The 23,145-nt window shown below is 33.1% G+C and overlaps 1 protein-coding gene across 3 annotated transcripts in view; it reads right to left on the minus strand.

The window, feature by feature from the left end:
* Positions 1 to 701: 701 nt before the first annotated feature.
* Positions 702 to 23,145, minus strand: part of LOC149535170 (Haloacid dehalogenase-like hydrolase (HAD) superfamily protein) — a 284,147-nt gene continuing 261,703 nt past the window's right edge. For 2 of the 3 annotated variants that reach the window (XM_089804449.1, XM_089804450.1), the window contains 2 exons: positions 1,579 to 1,672; positions 702 to 1,456 (listed from right to left, as the gene is read on the minus strand). In XM_089804449.1, coding sequence (XP_089660575.1) covers positions 1,387 to 1,456; positions 1,579 to 1,672 — 164 coding nt within the window. In that variant the 3' untranslated portion in view covers positions 702 to 1,386. The remainder of the gene's footprint in view (positions 1,457 to 1,578; positions 1,673 to 23,145) is intronic. The other variant, XR_016356974.1, reaches the window with a different exon arrangement.

Consider the following 23,145-nt stretch of genomic DNA (forward strand, 5'->3'; position numbering starts at 1 on the left):
GAAGAATTAAGCATCCTAGATGTATATGGAGCAGCTGTACATAAGCTTTATGAGAAGGTTAGAGCTAATAGCACAAAAAGTGATGGTATGTCCAAGAGTTTTGGTAGCGACAGTGGGGTCAAACAGGGATGCGTACTATATTAAATGCTATTTTGCCTATAAATTGATGAACTAGAAGCATGGTTAAGCATGATAGATGGGGAAGGTATCCAGTTGGCAAGTTATGCAGTGAACCTATTTTTATATATAATGATCTTATCTTAATTCAAGAACAGGTCATCAATTGAGGGAACATATGAAGGCCTTAGAACTATTTTCTGAAGAGGTTGAGATGCAAGTTAATATCACCAAAACCAAAATAATGATTTTTTCACTCGATAAAGAAGATAGGCAAATTACCTTTGTTTTTTAGGGCGGCCCACTGGAAATAGTGAAATAATACATATATTCTAGGATTGATTTTCATCATTAGCTTACTTGGAAGACTTGTACAACAAAGAAAATAGAAGGAGGCTGGAAGGCATCGTGCCTACTTCAAAACAAGAGCAGGAAAGCTGAACTTTGGGATATAAGAAATATCCATGTAAACAGACAGCAAGCTATGGTTAATTTTCTGGCACGCCAAGCTCTTTCTATAAGAAACTTCAAAATGTGAAAGTAATTTGAATGGATACGAACAATGCTGATAATGAAAGAATACCTTAAAATGAAAACTATTCTATTCCTTTTCTCATTATCTCAGACAAACTTTTATAAGAATACTTCAAAACTGAATAACATTTATCCAATCCCTGAAACATACAAATGGTTTGCATTGCTTGCCCCTTGTGAAGAAGGATAATATATTAATCAATACAGATGCTTCTGTGTAAAGTGAAGAACATCACAAAAATGTTGATTATGGAATTTTGAAGATGAAACATCTAAATGATTTGAATGGGAGACTTGTAGAACCAAGAAAATATAGGGAGGCTGGAAGGCCTCATGCCTACTTCGTAAGAAGTGCAGAAAAGCTGAACTTTGAGATACAAGAAATATCTGATGTAAACAGCCAGCATGCTATGGTTAATTTTCTGGCACTTTAAAATCTTTCTATAAGAAACTTCAAAGTGTGAAAGTACTTCAAATGGAGATGAACCATGCCTGATAAAGAAATAATACCTTAAGATGAAAACTAATACTTTAAACCTGAATAAAATTTAACCAATCCCTGAAACATACAAATGGTTTGCATTGCTTGCCTCTTGTGAAGAAGGATAATATATTTAATCAATACAGTTGCTTCCATGTAAACAGAAGGACATCACAAAAATATTATGGAAACTTGAAGATGAATGAAACAACTAAAAATAAAAAGCAGAATAATAACGATTCCATTTATTGCCTTCAATTTGCATCTGAGCCAAGAATCCGATGTGAAATCTCTTCAAATGTGTGCACCTCCTTACCCCATAACCTGTAGTACTCAAGCCCGCCAAAAAAAATATGTTGTATACATATCACAATAAGAGATACAAGAAGAATTATTTTTTCAGAAGAATTAAAATGTAAAACAAAAAAAACAGAAATATAATGTACCATGAATCAATTCCAAGAGCACCAGCACCAATTTTATCTGCCTTCTCATCATCTCCGACATGTACTGCTTTACTTGCAGCAACATTTAGCTCATCTACACTTTCCACAGAAATTTATTGAGCACATCTTTCAGTTGTATATGCATCTTCTTGATTGCCAACATGTTTAAATAAATGAGTGCACATCCCACAAAAAAAATTGTACACACTATTCTATCATGAGCACATATGAATTGGAGGCTGAACCTTAAGATCATGTATATTTGTAATTAAAATGGTAACAAAAATGGTTACAGTGTATCATATCGAAAACTGTTGTGCCCACCTGATTTTATAGCAGGGTCCAATTTCAAAACAAACTATACTTCTCCGTCAAATCAATGGTCATGATTCATTTGTTGTAATCATTTTGATTTATATCTTACAACACCAAATGGAACAGTATACGAGGAAAGCCTGTCTTCAAATTTAAAAAAGCAGCTTCTGAATATAAAAAAACTAACCCTAATCGTCAAGATATGAACAAAATTACCAGTTTCTTCATAAAATCATCAATAAGGTTTTGCATAAAAGAAAATAACTGAAAGTAAGCTTGTCCTATCTTTTTGTCTTGAAAGTTAGAACACAAAACAAAACTTGAAAGGTTCTTACTTTATAAACAAGTGTTTTTTTTCCATGCATAAAGTTTGTAACTAAAACAAAGCAAACTGAATCACAAATTCTTATTAACTAATTGTAAACCAAAGTAGTAGACCCATATTAACTAATTGTAAAGCAAAGTAGTAGACCCAAATTCTTATTAACTAATTGTATTTCCCCAGAGAATGAAACAAAAAAAATGCAAGATTTAATAAAATTGAACCCTCAAAAACACAAAAGTTACTAAGATAATGATAGTTCTTCACTACAATCCAGTTAATAAAACCTTAAAGAAGAACACACACATACCTTAGATCAAATATGTAGATAACAATCTATATGGCATAAATGAACCTTCCAGCATCATTAAATTTTCTTGTACCCAAGACAGTTTATAAATTACAATCAATATCTTCTAGAAATTTAACAATAATAATTAAACATTCAAACAAAATTATAAAAACACAAAAATAAATTTTTTTTTCTTAATAAAATTAATTAGAAAGCATAATAACCTAAAGAAAGCCCTCGTCCTTGCCCAAAAATAGAACATTGAAAATAGTCATTGCTAGAATCAAATATCATGTTGTAATGGCCTCATTATGCGCCTTCCTTAGCATCATTTTTTATCAGGAATTAGCCTCTCTTGGGTCTCCATAGGCTAATATCATGATTTGGAGATCATTTTGGCTTCATCAGTGGGCACATTGAGTGGTGTGATCAACTTTAAGGTTTTCCTTCAAGGAATGCTTGTGGTTCCATTTGGGTACACTTATTATTAATTTATTTATAATTTTATAGTAAGTAACTTGTACATTGCAGGCTGACCTTACTATTTATAGTAATGCATTGCGATGGTTCAACACATCGTGATGATCTTCCAAAAGTTAGTAGAATGATGAAATGTAGTTGGTGATGTTTTAGGGGCTCAAAGTTGAACTCCCTATAATTTAGGAGGTACCCGTATTTTAAGGCATCACTAGTAGGCTACAAGTACAATCTTCAGTGGCCAAGAATAGTCATGAATAAATGCTTAAATATTATAACATTACTTTTAATGCTTTATTAAAAATATTAAAGTGACCTTATAAAATTAATTATAGTCACTAAACAAGATAAGAATAAAGTGACTTTATTAAGTCACATGAATTTCCAATAAGTAGCCGCCCAATATAAGATGGAGAAAAATAAAATAAGATCATTAATATAGTTTTAAAATGTCAAAAAGGATGTAATGTCCCCATTTTTAGCAAGTTCCTACAATTGGCTTGGTCAGTTCACCATTGCGACCCTCATGAGCTAATAGTGGGATTTGTAGGTCTTAGTTGTGGGGTTATAGCCTTTCCAAGAACCTATATGTGTTTTGGCTCTGTTTGAGGGACTTACTATTTATAGTTATACAAAATTTTGGACTTGATAAGCTCAGTTGAGTTAGAGGAGTTGAGTTATGCTCTCAGATTTTATTTCGGCCTTTTAGTTTGGGGTCCAAGAATCTTGGAGGGAGCATCTATTTATAATAAGTCACCCTATCAGGTTCATTCATCGTCTTTCTTCATCAAAACCACTCTGGTGTTGTCAGAATTCAATTTTGATGCTTCTTCAGTTGTTTTCACAAGACAGGTGAATTCTCATTATTCATCTAAATATGCTAAGGTTGCTATTTTTGTTGGTGTTTAATGTGGTCACCTCAGTATAGTAGCTTGTTGGAGCCGGTTCAAAAAGTTTTAAATCATGGGTGCAAGAAACAGTGGCCTTGTATCTTAGAATATTATGTTATGGTGGAAAAGCTCATTTTTGGGAGCCAAAAGCAATTAATAAATTATATTATAACAACACTTCATTATATTTTAATGTTGTAATGAGGAAGCGTCTTAAGTGGAGTTCGTTTGGGAAAATTTGCCAATTGGAAGTTATAAATACAAGCCCATTTGATGAGTAAAGCATCTGTTATCTAATTGATTATTTTGCTTGGTTGTCTTTGTGACATTTTCTAATTTGGTGAATTTCCATCCCTTGCTGAGGTAAAAGGGTTTGGGTCCAAGGAAGCATTTGATCTACAACTGAGGACATGATGTTGTAGATTGATTTCTGAGAATTGTTCAATGTTGGAATTGTTCACCTCTTTCTTTGGTTTCTGTGGAGCAACTCAACTAACTTTGACCTAGTCTAACTAAAAGAGAAAATATAGGGTTACATGCAACTGCTCATGCAACTTGCATTACATCTTTTGCATACACATGTACCTCACATTACATGTAATTACATCCTTTCATGCAATGCATCCTCTCCAACTACAAATATGAAAAAAGAAGAAAGAAGATGGGAGAGAAAGAAACAATCCTAGGGATTGTTCTAAAGGGCCTTGTACTTGACAATGCTATCTCAGATGATTACAGGATTTGGAGTTCTTGTATTTTGTGCCACTACATTCACCTTGATAACCATGGTGTTGTGTCTTTTGATAACCTTTGACTCTAATGAATTGTCAATTGTCATTTGAAAACTTGGTGTGATCAAGTTTTTTCTCATTCAAGTTGTCGTGAATTCTCCTTTGTAGATTAGCACATTCTAGATTCTCTGACACTTTAAAAACCTTCTTGACGATGTTTGAATGTAAACTTGGAATAACTTTCCATCAACACCTTTAACTCTTTTCTTTTTTGAAGTAAAGTGTTTGGTGCATGAGAATGCGTGCAAATGACAACTTTTGACATTAAACGTGTGACCTTTAGCAAAAATTGGGTTCTCTGGATGTCATTACACATAAAGTGAATTACATGTAAATGCAACATGTAATGAGGAATGAAAAATGAGATGACATGCGCATGCAGATGGAGAATGAGATGAAAAACATGTAATTGCATTTGTCAGATGAGATGCGAAGTGTTGTGACATGGAAGATGGAAGTGAAACATGATGATGCTTTCGCATGAAGTGAAACAAGAACAAGTTCTTGGGAAAGAACTTGTAACTTCTCCGAAGTGGAGAAAATCAGAAAATAAGCACACAAAACACAAAAACTTCAAAAGAAAGATGTACCTTTGGTAAATGACTCAAACATGTCAACAAGCAAAGCACTTCAAAATGCAAATTTGAATTTGGAATTTGGAAAAATTCCAAAAAAGTAAAAATGAGAGTTTTCATCATTTTTAAAGGCAAAGTGCACTTTCATGGCATATATATCAACAAGTGGCAATCATCAAGCAATAATGTGGATGAAAATAGCAAGATAAGCATGAATTGATGAGCAAGTTTGAAAATATCCACTTACTTGGAGATCAAAGATCCAAAATAGCAATAATCATAGACTTTGAAGACCAATTCTTCCTCAAATCCGGATTTTCAAACAACTTTTTAACTTTTTCCGTACTTGCATTTAACAAATATTAATGAGCAATGAAGGGTCGAGTTTGACATGAAAGTGCCAAATACATGATCTCCAAAGACAATATCATGCATTTAGAACTCAAAAATAATCCCTCTTGATCAAATGTATGGGCTGAAAATGTCATTTTTTGAGTTTTTTGAACAAAAACATGACATTTTAATACAAAAATCTGGGCCGTTTTTGCAAAAACGTGGCCAAATAATGCATGTTTTTGAGTCATTTTTGATTTGTGAATGCAAAAAAGACTTCTCCAAATGCAAATACATGGATCCAAATGCAAAAAAGTGACTTCAAAACGCAAAAAAGTGGATAAAAACTCCAATTTTCTAGGTGTTTTTAGCAAAAACGTGATTCAAAAAAGGTATGAAACAAAAACGTTTTCGCTTCTAAAGTTGAAAATGTGTATCACAATGCAATGATAAACACTTAAAATGCCAAATCGATTCCTCTTCGGGCAAAAACGTGAGCCAAAAATAGTGTTTTTTGAAGATTTTTCCAAAAATGTGCCCTAAGATAGAGCTTAGAAAAGCATCTTTTAGCAAGATAAATCCATTTTCAATGTTGGAAAATCCATGGCTAAGCAAAAACGATCCTAATGGGAAAGATTTCATGCAAATCCACCAAGTAAATCTCTCACAATGAGCAAAATCAGGTTCTTGGAGAGCAAATACATGTGTTCTTCCAAAATGGGATCTTTTGGAGTGACTTGCATGTTTTAAAAAATCTCAACAAAGAAAATCAGACCTTTTGGAGTGCACAACACATTTTAAAACATGCATATGGTCAAAATTGGACCTTTTGGAGTGAATTGAATATTTTAAGTTGTATCACACTTTTTTGATTCAGTGACAAAAAAACTCACCTTTTGATGTAATGACACCAAAAAGGTCCACTTTTAATAGTGCTATGTTTATAAGTTGAACTTTATATGCAATGACATGTGAAATGTCCACTTTTGATGGATTTTACATATAATTGCATATAAAATGTTTACTGTTGATGACTTGAAGTCATTTAACAAACATAAATCCATTTAAATTCATTAAAATGTTACTTTAATGGGACATAAACAATATTTATATATCATATTAAAAATATAACACGTAAATATCATTTAAAAAGTAACATTTAAGTGAGCATATGATTTTAAAATAAAAAATAAAATAGAAATTGTATAGTTTATATAGCGACTTTAAGTGAAAAATCAAAAAGTAACTCTAACTTAAAAAATATAACACGTAAATATCATTTAAAAAGTAACGTTTAAGTGAGCATTTGATTTAAAAATAAAAAATTAAACTAAAACTATATAGTTTATATAGTGACTTTAAGTGAAAAATCAAAAAGTAACTCAACTTAAAATTATAACATAAACTGCACTATATTTACTTTAAGTGAAAATTGAAATGATAAAGTAACTTAAAAATATAACATAAAGTGAATTTAATTTATATTTTCAAAAAGTGAATGTCAAATTGAAAATATAACATGATATTTTTAATTCGTGTTGTTGCATCAAAAAGGTCCACTTTTGAGGTACTAAAATGACCATATCTCTTGACTGACAACTCCGATTACGCTCTAGGTTAGACCAAATCGAAGGGGAAATCGAAAGCCATGACCTGAGTAAGACCAAAGGACTAAAAATCAACAAACGCAAAGTCAAAAGCAAAGAAAATGACAATGAAGACCTCAAAAATCAAGCAAAAGCTCGACAGAAAGCAAAACGAAAAAGACTTGATGAAAACCTTTAGTAAAATAATTTGATATACGAATTGGAGTCGATTGATCGATCAACATTGACCAATTGAATATCAAATACAACTTAAAGAGACATGAAACTTGTTTGAAAAGGTTTCGCGTTGTTACCAACATTTTGTGGTGACAAAATGTAGGATAATTGAATAGTTTGAGATGACAATACAAGATGATGAACCGCTTCAACATGACAATAATGAAATGCATAGCTTGAAGAACCAACTAAAGGTTGGTAAAGACATTATTGTGGCATCTTTGGTATATTATGACAGCACTCACAAGTTGGTTGAAGATCTCTATATAAAAGCTCGAAGGGAAGTGGGAGGAGTTTGGCCTATTGCTCATTAGCAGGTGGTCAAAACAACTCTCGAAACTATGAAATCAGATTATTTATATTTGTTGTCCAATAGGGAATATATTCTTAAGGTTGTTGAAATACATGTTGATCAGTCAAATAGAGAAAATAATGAGTTTAAGGAGCTCAATAGGGACTTCAAGTATGCTCGTGAGGCATTGGATGAAACTCAATTTTCTCTTCAGGAAGTAGAAAATCAGATTAGGGTAACGAATCACTCTCGGGAACATGAGGGTAAAGTGATACAGGATTTTTTCAAATAAGTCATTGATGAACTTGATAGCATTCAACATATGTATGACTTGGATAGTTGCCCCAAATGATCAAGTATTAGAACTTTAGATCACATTCAGCTCGTAAACAACCCTTTGTTTGAAGTTGTTGCTGATTGGACTTCTGATAATCCCCTTTTTGTGATAAATGAGGGAACTCCTTTTGATTGTCATGAAGAAGATGATTCTGATTTCAGAATATGGAATCCTAGTACAATTCCTAGTAATGAATCTGGGTCACAGGATGCGACTAGTGATTTGACTATTGTCGCTTGTCATTGGATCAGTCCAAACACAATTTCCAATTCCATACCCTGTAGGAGTTGGTTGGATTACATACATCAGCCATTGGATAGATTTCGGTGTAGTATTGATGAGAGTTATGTTTCAATCTCAAGGAATGGTTTTTCAACTTCATTCTTATTCATAGTACCTATGTACCTGGAGGTCCTCCAGATTGAAGACAACTGTTTGGTATTTGATGCACCTAGGGTGTTATTTTCAATTTTTGAGCAACTTGTTTCTTACATCATCTATTTAGGTTGGGTTGTCACCATCTACTAGGTTATGCATCATTCATTGATACATTTTATCTCATCATATTAGCTGGTTATGCCATCAGTGTTTGGGATCCAGGTGTTGGTCGCATGTATCTTTGGCTTGTTGAGAGTTAGGCTGCAGTTCTACTCAGTTTGAGATTGTATACGATGACATTCAGAGTTTTATAGCCCTCAGGTGCAGCGACATTACTTGGATTAACATGGGATCCAGGGATCTAGTTGATGGATGGATTGCATTTTGACACCTTGCTTTGTAGTATGGCAAGACTTGTTCTTAGATCGAGCTACAGAGCTACCTACAGATTTATATGGGATCCTGGTATTAATTGCTTGAGGAAAATGATTTTGAGGAGAGATTTGTAATGTCCTTTTTTGGGACATTAAAGGATTTTCAAATATACCCTTATAATATTCAAATTTATCTACGAGAGCTGGAATAAAATGGAGCAATTTAATATTATAAGGAAGGGCTAAAGGTCAAGGAGGAATAAGATGAAATGCCAAAGGGAAGTTAAAGAGTCACAAGGGCATAAGACGAAAGCTAGAGGGGAGTCGAAGAGTCTCAGTTTGTGTATAAAAGGGAAAGATGCTCATTCCTGGATATGCTTGATTTTATTATTCAGATTTCAGTTCCTCTCTTGGGAGAGTAATTGGAAAGCTTCAACTTTCAGTCAGTGTGAGGACGTAGCCCCTTATGCCGGCATATAGTGGATGCAAACCCATTGTCTGTAGAGACGTTATTTTAGGTGTCTCGTATGCGCTTACAAGTTCTTCTTTGAGTGTTCCAATTTGACTGTAAATTCTGTGTTTAAGATTGGATTTCGAGTACTAGTTATTGTATTGCTGTTGTATAATGCAATAATGTTGTTTAAGGAGTTTTATGAGAGTTTTTTCTAGTTTTATATTGTGGGTTTGTAATGCATTTTTATATGCTTGAATCTTGAGTATCATTTTGAGAAAGAACGACTTAATATTTGCAAGAGTTTCTGTTGGTTTCTATTGTTGTTCGTGATACATCTATCTATGGTTTAAGTTTTGAATATCAGTTTTGAGGCAACAACCGGGTATATAACTATTGGGGATATTTCATAGGGTTTATATTACGATTTTATAATGTAGCTTCACATGTTTATATTCTGAATGTTATCTGGAGAAAGAAAATCGGGTCAATATACGATTTGGGACATTTCAACAACATGGTATCAGAGCCAAACTGCAGATGTAAAGGAGGTTGAGAGATTTAAGAAATATATAAAATGATTCGAAAGATTGCTTCAATCAAATGTCTTCACATGTAATATGTTGATTGAAGGGTGTAGATGAGGAGTCAAAAATTAGAAGAGCATGGAACCAAATCTAGAAGGAGATGGCAGACATAAAAACTTATGCCGTGAGCAGACTAGAGATCCTCAACAATTGACATGGATAGAAATGATATTAGAGTATAGTATTTTTTGCTTTGCCGGTAACATAGTCAGGCGCTTGTGCGACTACACATCCACCTGTAACATTCACGAGCACATGATTAAGGCATTGCTTAATGAAATTTCATTCAAGTATTGCTACAGGAATATACATGAGGGGAGTAGTATGGATCTAACAGGAGATGCAAAGGATTTCTCATGATCTGAATAACATATCAGACATTAGGACAATGTTCATACATTTGCAACCAATCCAAGAAAACCAACATGAAAAATGCATATAACCAAATCAAAATTCAAGGAAATCTAATGACATGGCAAAGGCATTAAACATCAACATTTTAAGGAGGAAATATATGATTATACGAAAGCAACATAGATTGTGCATTTTATTTTGATTACCATTAATGGGATGGGAAGGGTTTAGTTCTTTTGTTAGAAGTATGCGTTCTACTAATCCTATCATTTTTCGTGCTTTAACTAATCTTATACAGTCAACTCTACAAATTCAATTGACTCTCAAATTATGTTAAAGCATAATGGTTAAAAGTGTCAAAATCAAGGTAGAGTGGAGTTAAAGATTAAATATGTACATAATTGATGTTGAAAGTTTCAAGGGAGAGGATGGATTACAATAATGTAACTGGGCCTATATGCACAATCACTCTTCCATACTATAAGACATTTGGCCCAATCAATCCTTTCATAAATCGCACATATAAATTACATGTTACTTAACATGGCAAGAGTTCACAGTGTCAACGATGAATATACAAATAGAAGTGAAGGGCTTGAATAAGTTCACAAAGAACATAGACCAATATGGGAAGACATGACAATGATTAGTATATACAAAGCAGTCACGTTGAGACTAGATGAAGACCTACAACACAAGTATCTGTGGAAGCATTCTTAGTGAATGACAAGTAGTTTCGAATTCAACTCAAGTCAACAAAAATCTGCTAGGTATGATATACCATGCCAATTATCATTGAAACTTATCAATTGATATTATCAACTCCAGCAAATATTGCAACATATCAAAGTCTAGAAAATATTGCTTTGAATTTTGTGTATTTTCTCCACGATACATTCAAATGAATAGAGCATTCCGTTTGTGAGCAATGGCAAGTTTTTGTTGGTTTTCCAAAAGACACCTAGGCATATATCATTAAAAATGATATATTGAAGAAAACAAATAACACTATGAACCACAACAAAACATTGAGGCGGTAGAGCATATCGTCAACAAATGATAAGTCTGAATTGTCATTAAGGTTCATATGCGATGGAAATAATATTAAAATATGTGTTGGTTGTTTCTGTCTAGCTTAGAAGAGGGAGATTAGTTGTTACCAATGTCAGAAGTAAATATATGTACCAAGTGACCAAGATTTCATAGTGTTGAAAGTTATTCAAAGATCATAATAATTGATTAACAATCAATACAAGAATGTAGCGGTGGCATCACTGGTTTGGGAAGTAAATAATATAAACTAAGAACTTTATGCTTGATGATAAGGAACTACAAATTGTTTAAATGAACTAATGAACCAATAATAATTGTAGTTCATTTAAAATGATAATGTGCAAAAGATGCGACTCTTTTGAAAAATCAGATTTCCCTCACTAAGGTAATATATAAATAAGAGTAAATATTGTTGGTCATGTCAATATCAAGGGTGGGTAGTAGTTAAGAAGTTATTGATAAAGGAGACCTTTCATCGGTCGGATACATCAATGAGCCACCAAAAGACCCTTTGAGTGTAGAGATTGTTTCTTACGAAGGAGATACATTTTATAGTACCTATCCACTATACATTGAAGGTTACCCATGTGGATGAAAGATAGAGGTACGAATTATTCTATTTCATTATGAATATGTTACTTAAGATTATTAAGTATATATATAGATGGAATATATGCTCAAAATATACATTTATCTATATTATTAAAATGATTTTATATCATTATGCAAAATTGATGATTATCCTTGAATATTACTGTATCATTTAAATTTTATATTTATTTGATCTATACTATATTGGAAATTATATAACGATTAATATGAGTTACAATGTGAATCATGATAATATTAATGAGAAATATAATTATGTTGCAGGAGTTATTTTGCCTTGATCTTTTCCCCCAAGAATGTTCTTGCAGGAAAAGAAGGATTAATATCAGATTCAGAGAGAGTCTAACACTTTAAGTTAAAGGGAAGTTTATTTTAGAAGCTTAGAAGATTTATGTTCAGAGGGAGTCTGACACATCCGTTAGAGGGAGTAGATAGAGGATATGGTTTCGTCTACCGTCAGTGATATCGATCATATTGATTCCAAGGGAGTAAACCAATGTTGTGATAGAATCTTCGGTGATCGATAAATTGTAACAGTCAAGAGGACTGTAATTCATGCAACTACATGAATGGGCCTACCCCTTGTGTACATCACATGAAAGTTGTGACTTTAATTAAACTATCTACGAGTCTCTCTTTGATAAATGAAACTTGACATATGAGCTGTAGAGTCATTCAAGTGGCACAATCATATTGAATCAATATATTGGTGTATTGTGGACGAGTTTGTGTTAGCTTCTACTATTAAGCTTAATGAATGTTTGAAGCTTCAATGGATGAAAAGAGCAAGTTAGAACTTAGAAAGAAGTTGTCAAATTTGATGTGATATAAAAGTGTTCATCGATATAAGAGTGGAAATTTTACATTGTGGGGGGAATAATAGCCAATGTTTCATTCCCACTTGAACCATCTTTAGAAAATGACATATTCCATGACCCTCATGGGCAGATAATTACTTGCATCTTTTACATTTATCTATTCATTTATTTGTAATTCTATACATACTATAAGGGTTATTTGCTTTGATCTTTTCCTTGAGGATATTCTTCCAAGAAAAGAAGGTTGGTACTTTACATATGCTACCAAATATTGTACAAACTCAATCTAATGAAACTAGTTCTAAAGACCCTGACGATTAAGATGGATAAAGTGAGGCTCTTGAAGAAGACATCTTTGATGATTAAGATTATGAGATTCTTCTACATTAAGAGAGAGTATGACACTTCTTCGAAGGCAACGCAGGAGCTTAGAAGATTGATACTTGGAGGGAGTCTAGAAATACATGTGTGTGTGACTGCATGATTTTGATGGGCATACTCCTATTTATATCATGAGGAAGTGATGACTTACTACTAGAAAGTCAGAAGATTGATATCAGATTTAGAGGGAGCTCAAAAGGCATCCTTGGGTGAAGAGAGTTTCTATTGGAGTAACTAGAGGACCTGACTTCCCAAGATCATTGTCCAGAGGGAAATTTTTGAGGCGCAATCTTTTGTTAATGATATCTTCTCTATGAGGAGAAGTTCTAAGTGAAATTCCTTGTAATGCATTTTTCTGTGAGAGAATGAGGTGAAAGCCTTTGTACTACCCTTTGACTGGGTTCATGGTGGTTACTATTTCACGTATGATATGTAATGAAAGGTGACGATCTTTCATTGACATATATAAACAAAAGGTAACCATTATAAGATGACGATCTTATAAATGGTGGACCTATTATCATGGTTCTTTGGGCCGGATTTTGCCAGACCCCATGATAACAAACAATCAAAAGGTAACCATTATAAGATGACGATCTTATAAATGGTAGACCTGTTATCATGGTTCTTTGGGTTAGGTTTTGCCGAACACCGTGATAACAAACAATCAAAAAGTAACCATTGTAAGGTGGCGATCTTACAAATGGTAGACCTGTTATCATGGATCTTTGGGCCGAATTTTGCTGGACACCGTGATAACAAACTTGTTATGGTTCTTTGGGCTGGATCTTGCCGGACACTATAGTTGCTACTATAGACCACACTTAAGGTGGTGGTTTTAAAAGTAATGGAAATTACTTCAATTGTGTGTTATGAAAGGTGAGAAATTTAGTCTCATAGTGAATTGAATATCATACTAAGATGATGTCTCTCCTTATTCTTGAGAGCATAATGTGTTCTATAAATCCTCCCTAGCTAAGAGGAAGTGTTAAGGTTGTAGCTTCTGTCGGATTGAATTTATCATGAGATACCTTGTTGATGGTAAATCATCTTTAAGATAAATATTTTATATATATAATATATATTATATATGTAATATAATATATATTATATATATTATACATTATATATTATTATATAATAATATATTACATATATGCTTAAAGATGAGTTATACATATAATTATTTATTAATTAATGATGATTAACTATAGAGACATGTCTCCTCCTCTCATATTTATGAGTTCAAATTTGCATTTGGAAGCCATCAATCACATTGGCAAGGTTACTACATTTGCATAAACGATCCTAGAAAAACAACATATATTCATTATGAATTAAGAATAGAGATAACAATGATATCTTTGTTAAATATTAGTTATCTTGGTGATATGCTCAATTCATCTGACAAGAATAATTCTGATATAGATACATCTCTGATTTAAAAATGTGTGTAATCTATGCAATACAATAACGGTGTAGATCTATTATGATGGTTTTATCTCTTCTTGTTTATACTTGTAGTGGCCACATTTTATATTCAAATGATACTTAGTAAAGAGAACCAACGTCCTATTGTTGCACTATTTATATAACCATCATTGAATGATACTTCTTTGTTAATATGATTTATGCAAAGTTCGTTAGTTTTAATTTGTAAGTATACATCTTGTGTCTTTGATTCCTCTCCAAATCTCCACTTAATATTATTCTTTGATTGCTCTGTTTATTCTGCAAAAGCTATGACACATTGGGTGACATGTAAGGCGGCTATTTTTATTCCTCGATTGGGCAATATACTTCAGAACTATATAATAATCTTTTCTATCTATTTTTTATGTGGAATTTTATGGTTTGTGCTAATTCCTTAGATGAAATTATCCACCCCCTTCGATATTCCCTCCAAATAAGTCTTATGGTTTAAAATTGCTGAGTTGTATAATTGTTGAATTCAGAATTTATATTTCTTCTCTTCGTTTCTATCTTGCTGTAGTAAGAGAAATAGTTCTGAATGTTGACTGATCCTGAGCCTGTCTTACACTAATTGGTTTGTTCTTGCTGAGATATTTTGCAGCTATTATGTATATGGCGATTCCTTTCCATCTTGGTCAAGTGGTTTCCTGTTGATGATGTTGCCGGCAATTTCTGTTTCTTGTCTTTGCTGACTGTGCTCTAATATCTCCTCTATACTGAATGTGGAATTTGGCTCCTTTCAATGCTTCTGCTCCCTACTTCAACTATTATTTGATTTCTTTGCATTTATAAATCTATATGGTACTGTGGCATGTAGTAATTGCTCCTAGTACATAGAGACTACGTATGAATTTGGCATCTATTCCCAACTTAATTCCTTATTTGTTCTGCATACTCCCCTCATGTAGTGTGATTGGTCTCCATAATTCTCTTGATGCTGACTGTTTAACTATTCCAATGCTCACCTGCGTATGGTGTAGAGGCACATTTTCGCTGATTGTGTCTCCTTCCTATCTCCCCTCGATCTTTTCATATATGCTCAATTTATTCTTCCTTGAGCAGTCGTGACTATTCTTAGTGTCAAGTAGATTAACTATTATGCAAATAATAATTATTGACATAAAAATATTTATTTTGATATTTTGATCATTGATTAGTACTATTAATTATATCACACACATATATAATATATATTATTATGGTTATTTATTTATAATATTTTAATAACATATTCTTTTATTATAATTTATAAGAATAATTCAGAGATAATATATTTGTTGTTTTAATAATATTAGTGTACTATATTATATTATTATAATAATATAATATATTATATTATTATAATAATATAATATGTTATATTAATAATGATTTATGTAATAATCTTATTATGTTCATTATTTATTATTAATTTGTATCTTATTATTTCAATTATATAATTTATTATTACTAGTATTATTTTATAGGGGATAAATTTTATCAACTTATTAATTTATATTGTTGGAAAGTAGGGCACATGACAATCCACCCTTCCTCAGATTGCTTGTCCTCAAGCAATTCAATATTGGCTCGTGATTTGATTGATAGTCTTGCAACAATAATTTCAATTTGGGATTAGATAATTATAAATATAAATTTAAATATCACAAGATTAGATTTAAAGTAGTAAGAATGATTTTAAAGAAGGAACTTATCTTGATATATCATGTACTCTTGCTCCTTGCTTTGCCTTTTTTTGACCCATGACAAGACTTCATGAGTAATCCATATAAGTTTTGTTAGAGACTTTATCTCTTCCCAAATCTTATGGATACCCTCTCTTGCTATGCATTTGTAAACCTTAGGGGAGACTTTATCTTGCCCTAGGCCTCTATGGATATCCTTTTAGGATTTATCCATCTCTACAATCCTTTCGAGAGAATTTTATCTCACCCTAAGACCTCTATGAGTATCCCTTTAGGACGTACTCATCTCTATGATCCTTAGGAGAGACTTTATCTCATCCAAGGTCACTAGGGATATCCCTCTCTATTTAATCCTTTAGAAGAGACTTTATCTCGTCCTAAGGCTTCTATTGGTATCCCTTTAGATTATTCATCTCTATAATCCTTGGGATAGACTTTATCTTGCCCTAAGACCTCTATGGATATCCCTTCAGGACTATCCATCTCTATAATCCTTGGGAGAGACTTTATCTCACCCTAAAACCTCTATGGATATCCCTTCAAGACTATCCATCTCTATAATCCTTAGGAGAGACTTTATCTCACCCTAAGGCCACTATGGATATCCTTTTAGGACAATCCATCTCTATAATTCTTGAGAGAGACTTTATCCCTTCCCAAATCTCATTGTTACTTAGTGTCACTCAATTCTCTTGAAGACTTGTTGCCTCACTCATGTCATAAAATTGTTTCTATCATTCATGCTCTTTGGTATTTTCTTTTCTGGTTGTGACGCTCTCTTCTATAGCTCATTAATTACTTTCAAAGTGTTATTCTTTGTATGACCATTATTGATCTTTCTATGCTTCTCAATAAAACCTAACAATCATTTTCTTGAGTTTGCAGATAACATAAATGTTGTCATCATTATTTGCCCGACACATTATGCTTATACTTTTATGTCTTTAAAATTCTCAACTATTTTGGTTCACCGTTCAAATTGTCCCATAGATGGCTTTACATTTCTATTTTTCACAGGATGGCAGGATTATTCTCTGATACCACTGTGACGTCCCTTGGTAGGATGACTTAAGATTTTTTTCCCAATTTCTGAATTCCGAGAAACTTGCCTCTATTCACTCCTGTATTTATGATGTATATATCCATTATGAATTAATAATGGAGATACCAATGATATTTTTGTTAAATATTAGTTATCTCAATGATATTCTCAATTCATCTGACAAGAACAATTCTGATATAGGTACATCTCCAATTTAAAAATATGTACAATCATGCAATACAATAGTGGTGTGGATCTATTATGATGGTTGTGTCTCTTCTTGTTTATACTTGCAGTGGCCACATTTTAGATTCAAATGATACTCTGTAAAGAAACCTAGCATTGTCCTATTGTTGCACTATTTATATAACCATCATTGAATGATACTTCTCTGTTAATATGATTTATACAAATTTCGCTACTTTTAATTTGTAAGTATATATCTTGCGTCTTTGATTCCTTTCCAAATCTCCACTGAATATTATTCTTTAATTGCTCTGTTTATTCTGCAAAAGGTACAGCATATTGAGTGACATATAAGGCGGCTATTTTTATTCCTTGACTGGGTAATATGCTTCAGAACTATATATATATATAAAATCTTTTCTTTCTATTTTCTTATGTGGAGTTTTATGGTCTGTGCTAATTCCTCAGATGAAATTGTCCATCCCCAATGATATTTCCTCCCAAACAAGTCTTATGGTTCTAAATTGCTGAATAGTATAATTGTTGAATTCAGAATTCATATTTCGTCTCTTCGTTTCTATCTTGCTGTAGTAAGAGAAATAGTTCTAAATGTTGACTGATCCTGAGCCTGTCTTACACTAATTGGTTTGTTCTTGCTGAGATATTTTGCACCTATTATGCATGTGGCGATCCCTTTACATCTAGGTCAAGTGGTTTCCTGTCAATGATGTTGCCAGCAATTTCTGTTTCTCGTCTTTGCTGACTGTACTCTAATATCTCCTCTATGCTGAATGTGGAATTTGGCCCCTTTCAACGCCTGCTCCCTATGTTAACTATCATTTGATTGCTTGGCATTTATAAATCTATATGGTATCATGGCATAGAGTAATTGCTCCCAGTACATACCATGTATGAATTTGGCATCTATTGCCAACTTAATTCCTTATTCGCTGCAGACTAAACTGCATACTCCCCTCATGTAGTGCGATTGGTCTCCATAATTCTCCTGATGCTGATCGTTTAACTATTCCAACACTCATCTGTGTATGGTTTAGAGGCAAATTTTCGTTAATTGTGTCTCCTTCCTATCTCCTCTCTATCTTTTCATATATGGTCAATTTATTCTTGCTTGAGCAGTGAGGGCTATTCTTCGAATCACATAGAGTAACTATTATGCAATTATTGACATATAAATATTTATTTTAGTATTTTGATTATTGATTTGTGTGTGTGTGTGTCTATATATATATAAAATGTTTATTTATTTATAATATTTTAACAACATATTCTTTCATTATAACAATAATTCAGTGATAATCATATATTTGTTGTTCTAACAATATTAGTGTAATATATTATATTATTTTAATAAAATAATATTATATCAATAATGGCTTATGTAATAATATTATCATGTTCATTATTTATTATTATTTTGTATCTTATCATTCTCTTATTATTGCAATTATATAATTTATTATTACTAGTATTATTTTATAGGGTATTAATTTTATTAACTCTAAAAATTCTATTGTTGGAAAGTAGGGGACATGACAAAATCAACGAATGTAAAATAATAATTAAATTTTTTAAAATTAAAGTACTACTTCAAGTTCAAGTTCACCTACCTTCAATAGCTCCAGATGTGACAATAATCTCAAAATTATGAGTCATGTGGTGGTTTGTGACAAATATTTGAATGACTGCCTCTTAATACACCTCTTTGATCCACCCAATTTTGTTCCCATTCTTTTGTAGCACAAGATTGAGTTAGTGGACGACACAAGGTCTTCAAAAGATGTGTTGATATCGCGCTTCAACCAAAAAACCAACAACTCTACAATTCTTCGCATTATGACTTAGACAATGTTTCTAGGTTCCACTTGTCTAATTGCATAGATGAAAATGTCAGCAAATAACTAGTGCATCTTTTACTTGCCTCTCACAATCCAAAGTTTTCAAAAATATTACCCCTTTAGGGGACATGACTATGACATTGACCAAGGGACAATTTCTTGCATCATTCCACCCATTTGAAACAATTAATACCCCGCTCTCAATCTATGAATCTCTTATAGACTTCAATACATCCTCAACTCCCTTGCTTTTTCTATCCAACAAGGTAGTCCACACTTTCTCACAATTGGGGCCCTTTTACCCTTTGGAACTTCATTGACATTTTTTAACATATTCTTCCAATAAACATTGAAAGGCAACCCATTTTGCATATAAGCATTTTGCTACACCAATATCGATATTGTCTTGAGTCTTTACTGTCATTATTAAATACAACTTCCTTTGGTCCCATTCTTTAGCATGTAATTGGTGCTTGAGTTTCAGTTTCACGCTTACCTGCAGTAGTATAAAAGGGGTGGTCTTCTATCATAATATTTTTTAAAATGGGGTTGCATTCCCTTTGGATTTTTAGGGCCAATGGTATTTTGTCTAAGTGCTTCTCTTTGTTTTGTTGCTTCATGCTTCACAATATATTTTAATACTATTTCATTTGATATAGGTGCACTTTTGTTCTAGGGCATTTCCTAGCTCATCTTCAAAGGAATCCACACAAATGGCCTATCGACTGATAATATGAACTATTCCTTTCTTTATCATAACACAACATTTCCAACAAAATGCACCACCTCCTGGAAGGGGTCCTATAATATCAACATACTTCTACAAAGGAGAATCAATACTTGGATCTTTTGTTTGTTCAGCATTTCCTAAAGAGGAAAAGGTAGATGCCATTGTAGTTCCTATGGATGGAAAGAAATTTTATGCATTCAAAATAAAAATAAGAGAGTAAAACATTTTAAGAAATAGGTAGATCTTATGGACTGTTAGAAATGCTTTAGAATAACTGAGAGGGGGAGGGGGGGGTGAATCAGTTATTCAAGGTCCAAATGTCCAATTCAAACTTTTCATCAAGTAAAGTGTGCCCATCTAACTATCTATTCATCCAGGCTTTAACTTTCCTATTCAACAAGTTACTATAAATCAGCATGCAAGCATAACACATAACACAGTGATTTACTTTGAAAAACCAATTTGGGGAAAACCACCAGTAACATGCTACTCAATTCTCACTCTTTTGAAGTGATGCTCTGTGAAAGGCCTGCCCTGTTAAAGGCTACAACACACTGTTAAATGTGACTTGGTTAAAGGATTTAACCACCCTGTTAGAAGTGGGCCTGGTTAGAGGACTTTAGATCATTCACTTGGAATGCCACCCTGTTAAAGGATTTATAAATGTTTGTTAAACCAACCCAAGTCCATAGGATTTCCTTCTACCCTAACTGATACAATTGCTAGAGAGTAACAATAAGGGGTTTTGACCTTATTACAGCATACAACTTAGCTTGTAGATTTCAGATCACTCTTCAGCTCATAACATTGCCTAGTTTTCAGTCTCTGCAACTCTGACAGCTTGCCCTCCTTTCAAGCTTTGTCTCCTTGAGTCTCCATGCTCAATGTACCAGTGCAATCCTCTCTTTTTGACCACTTGTCGAAGCAGAGTCTTTGTACTATGTTCTTCCTTCTCCTAGATGCCTTCTCTTTGACACCCTTCAACCACTTGGCAATTTGGCACACCAGCAGCTCTTGCTTCTTGGTCTATGACTACTTAAATAGAAATCTGGAATTTCTTTTTCCACTCAATTCTTCCCTCCTTTAATTTCAATTCGTATGGATTAGATAGGATTCATTGAATCTAACCTATATTTTGTTTCTTCTAGAAACATCATGAAGAATCCTCTTGAATTCGCTCAAAAATGGTTTACATAGAATTTTTTGCCACCAGCTCATTATCCTTATCCTCCAATTGGTTCAAAAAATTCAAGGTAACAACTTTGTCGGCTTAGATTTGGCGAATCTATGACATTTCAAATAATGTAGCAGCTGGCACTATTGAAATTCTGATGCTCGGCACATACTGTGTTACTCGGCATCAACTGTGTTTTAGTGATGCTCGGCACCTACTGTGAACTTAGTTTAACCTTTGTAGTCAACCTTGTTCCAACTTATTCCTCCAAAGTTTCTAAGTATGACCAACCTCTGTATCTTCGAATAAGTTACCAATACATCATTTAACCATAGTCTTAACTGATCCTTATACTTCATTACAAAACCATAACTCAACCTTTCCCTTAGGTGCTCTTGTTACATCTTGTTGATTAAATCCTCTTCATCAATCAACTAAGTGATAGTACTTGGATCTTATAAGCAATTGTCATTCCTACAAATAGCAGGTTTGACATCAATGACAAAACAATGATTGAAAACATTTTTTTAACAACAATCTCCCTCTTTGACCACCAATCTTCTTCTTACAATGATCTTTTCAATTAGATTTCCAACAATGGACAATGAAAGAGAGATGAAAAAGAATAAAAACTTAAACAAAAATAGAATCAAAAGGGGAAAAATAACCTCTTCTAGTTAATGGAACCTTGCAAAGAGGTAGTAATGAGGAACAAACACTTGATGAAGATGGACCAATCAATATTCAAACTCCTCGCACAACCAAACTCTTGCTCAACCACCTATGTAGTCCATCTCAAGAGAAATAATGTCACGTCTCGTCCCCGATTATGATTCTACCAACACTTTTCACTTAGTCTATTCCCAGGTGTGTCTCAGAGCACCTTAATTAGTTATTATAATCTAATGAGCATAACTTTATGAAGGTTCACGGAGTATCATGTCTCATTTAGGTTGAGTCAGCGATATTGCTCAGATTATTGCTTGTTGGCGTGGATTGAAAGTGGTGAGCTTGGTTGGCCTTTTGATAGAGTAACATCTGTTGACACTGTTTAAGAAGTATCCTTTGCCGATGCATCCAACTCATGTCGTGCATGTTCTCATTCAAGTAACGACAGTTACTATATGTCCAGGGGAGCCTTGAACAAATCTTGGGGGCCTAGGAAAGATATATTGAAGTTCTGGTTTGCAAAAATTTTTAGAATTGATTTTCCATTTATTTCATACAACTAGCTTGAGGGATGTAGCCCCTTCAAGTTTCTCCCCACAATTGGACAACTACTTCTTCATAGTTCTGAAATGATATTGATTTCATAATTAGTAGTTGAAGGAGGATTGAAGAATATCAAAATAGAAAAATTCAATCATGTCATGGCCTGGATCATCATGAGGTAGCAGTCAAGCCTCTCAAAATTTGTGGAAGTCATTATACAATTGAGTATCGCCAAACCTGTGTTGGAGTGATATTGGGACTCTCTTGCAAGACAAAGGTGGAACTAGCGAGTACAAGGTGTGTTGGGAATAGAACGTGATGTGCTCTCTTTACATCTTGCGACCATCTTACACATCTGACTAGTTGCAATAGATATTAAGTAATAGTCACCTCAATTGACTCTATATTAAAATCACATGGCAACTTCATGTAGTAAAGAATCCTAAACTAGAAGTTTTTGAGACCATCTAAATAGTTGACACATCCTCTAGGTGCTATCTTGACATCGAACTATCACTTCATGATTACCAATAATGAAATATCTTTAAATGTATTGTTTTCTTGGAATAGTTGTATTCACAAGTATTATCTATGAAGATTTCAATAAACTTATGGGCACTATGAGTTGATACGCGTTTTTTACATTCCTAATTGCTTGTAAATTATGTTACAAATATCAATCTTTGGATGGTTATTGGCATTCTTGTGTATGTGTAAGGAATAATATTTGCAGAGAAACTTTCTCTTAGCAGAGTTC

The sequence above is a fragment of the Cupressus sempervirens genome, chromosome 10 (genome assembly GCF_028749045.1).
Source record: "Cupressus sempervirens isolate cs-2001-9-10 chromosome 10, ASM2874904v1, whole genome shotgun sequence".
NCBI lineage: Eukaryota > Viridiplantae > Streptophyta > Pinopsida > Cupressales > Cupressaceae > Cupressus > Cupressus sempervirens.